At 31.4% G+C, this 2,827-nt stretch overlaps 1 protein-coding gene across 1 annotated transcript in view; it reads right to left on the bottom strand.

The window, feature by feature from the left end:
- The window catches only part of LOC111376227, a 5,958-nt gene extending 4,569 nt beyond the window's left edge, over positions 1–1,389 (bottom strand). The window contains exon 1 of the mRNA XM_022999178.1: positions 889–1,389. Within this exon, the coding sequence (XP_022854946.1) occupies positions 889–1,197 (309 nt within the window). The 5' untranslated portion in view covers positions 1,198–1,389. The remainder of the gene's footprint in view (positions 1–888) is intronic.
- Positions 1,390–2,827: the final 1,438 nt, after the last annotated feature.

Raw genomic sequence — 2,827 nt, 5'->3', positions numbered from 1 at the left:
GGAGGGGAGGGGGGGGGGGGGGGGGGGGGGGGGGGGTTAAAAACTGTTTAGAACCTTAAAATCAGATTTCAGGCAGTCAACATAAAAGGGAAGAAATTCTTTGAATCAAGTATGAGCCTGAACTTTCATAAAAAGTGATTAAATACAACGTATTTGATTAACAAGATTTCAGAAAATAATTATTAACATTTATTACCAGCATGACTAAGTTTAACAACGTATCATCCAGCGAAAGCAACCAGAAGCAAGCTCACTCCAGCTTCTAACAAAACATGATTCTAATATGTTGATGAACAGAAGCATAGCAAGAAATCCTCTATGGAAAATAATAAAGTCCTTCTCAGCAAGGTTTTACCCAAAAGACAGGACATTTGATAAGAACCAATTCAACCCAAAATAGTTGCTTACTGTTCCATGTATATCACAAGTTCAACACGTTGTTTAACCTCAATTTTATAAATTTCTCTACTTCTATAAAACATGACAGCACTCTCAAATAAAGTAACTTATCTCTAAGGGACAATAAATAAATAAGAGGAAATCGATGTGACAAAAATTTATTCATACCAACGTTTCTGCTTAATCTTGTTTCTTCCCTATGCTTTATTCTTCATCTTACTTCTTTTAGTAGCTATTATTCAATGGGAAATATGTCATCACTACTTTAGAAACCATATTCGAACCAGGAAAAACTTCATTAAAAATTTCAGTACTGCAATCATTTAAGTCTATTACTTTAGTGATTACTATATTATGCACATCCATAGCTCCAATTTCCAAAAAATTCAAAGTCTAACCCAAAAGTTCACCTGAAAACTTAACAATATACCTATATGGACACACAAAAACATAATCTACATATAAACAGACAGCGGTGAGAAAACAAACCGAGAGATAGATAACACCGCCCCCTTGGTCGCGATCACCGTGCCCCATGAACTCGATCTTTGCCTCAGTATCAAAAAAGCAAGCGCCTCTCCACTTAATTGACCCATTATTCGGTGTCAACGATCCAATATATTGCGGCATCAAATCAACAGCACTGTGAATGTTATTCATCAACGGCCATGAAATCTGACTGGGTAGCACCGGAAGCACGTCCTTCACTCTGAACGGTACCTTAATTGCATCCCCAAACCCTAACCCTAAAATCAATACAAATTTCAATAACCACAGCTTAGTCTCGAAATACAACATATTTTCAGTGATAATTCAATGGAATGAAGTGAAGTTGAAACAGTATTTATATATTTTAATCTGATTTTGAGGGTTATGGCTGAGATTTCATCGTGGAATTAGGGGATAGACTTTTGATAATTCAGAATGATGGGTTGCTGGATGTGAGGAAACTGGGATATTCCGCTCGGTTGTGACAGCTTTAATGGACGTTTCGATTTAACCATCGAAACTATCACCATGGCACGTTTTTAATTTTCGGAGATAAATATTGATTTTAGGCTGTATTTTTTTTTTAAATAAATTTTATTGAATTTAATTTTTTGAAACAAAAAAAATAAATAAATAAAATACAAGAGCTCATAGGTCGACTTTACCTTACAAAGGTGGAGCATGACCTGGCCTCTTGATCGATGAACCCGACTTCTTCGATGAGCCGTTTGAGCCCCATTTTCAGGAAAAGAAATTGTATTTTGAAATAGTGTTTTTTTTAGAATGTATAATTAAAAAATTAAAAAAATAATTTACGTATAAAATTATTTTATTTTATTAAAAAATATGTGGTTGAAAAATAATTTTTTTTAAAAAAAAACTATTTTTTCATAAAATGGGGTTCAAACAAGGGCTCGATTCTTTAATATTATATGGGGGATTTAATATTTATTTATTTTGTTTAATATTACTCTATTCGTTCCGTAAAAATAAATTTGCTTTTCTTTTTCATATGTCCCAAATTATAGACCATTTTTCTTGTTTATAGTATAGTTAAACTCTTAATTATCTATAAATTCCTATTTAATCAACAAATATGAACTACTCATATTTAAACAACTATTTGATGCAGGGATTTATTAGTTAAAATGTGAGAAAAAGATATATTTTCAAATTTATATTTTGACTTAAAATATAAGAATGTGTGTTTGATAGGCATTTTTATGTAAAAATATATTTTAGAATAGTAAATTAATGTGAAATGTGTGGTTGAAAAATAAGGAAAAGTTTTTTATTTACGTATAATATTATTTTAATAAAGAATGTGTGATTGAAAAAAAGAGAAAGAAAAATGCATTTAGAAGAAAATGGCTACCAAACGAGCTTTTATATTAATTATATTTTCTTAATCGGTTTGAGAATTAAATAAGCCTATATTTGTGAGACGGAAAGAGTATTTATTTAATTATTGAATACAATTTGATCTAAAAATACAATCCAGGACCAATATTATGCCATAATTGCATTTTTAGCCTCTAGAGAGTGTAAATTTCATCCCTAACCCGCTGAACTTCAATCAAAATTTCAATTGAATTACTAAACTATGACTTAAGAATTAGAGGGGGAGCAAATATATCCCCCTCTTGTTTAGTGTATGTTTAAGTTAAGATTATAGGAAGGAATCAAGAAAGACTACACTAAGGTAGATAAAGGTCACAATAGGCGCTTTGCGACTATATTTGAACTTTAATTCTTCCAAAATTCTAGAGTTGCGAATAGTAGACTTTATTAAGGGCTTGTTTGATTGGTCCTTGTTTTTCCTAGAAAATAGAAATGGAATTCTTTTTTTCATAAAATGGCTTGTTTGATAGCCTTTTAATTCCATGGAATTGGAATTCCACCAACTGTCGTCACATCAGCATTTCCCTTTTATTGATGG

The sequence above is a fragment of the Olea europaea genome, unplaced genomic scaffold (assembly GCF_002742605.1).
Source record: "Olea europaea var. sylvestris unplaced genomic scaffold, O_europaea_v1 scaffold1474, whole genome shotgun sequence".
Taxonomy (NCBI): Eukaryota; Viridiplantae; Streptophyta; class Magnoliopsida; order Lamiales; family Oleaceae; genus Olea; species Olea europaea.
The sequence above is the reverse complement of the archived record's forward strand: the minus strand, read 5'-3'. Positions and strand labels throughout refer to the sequence as shown.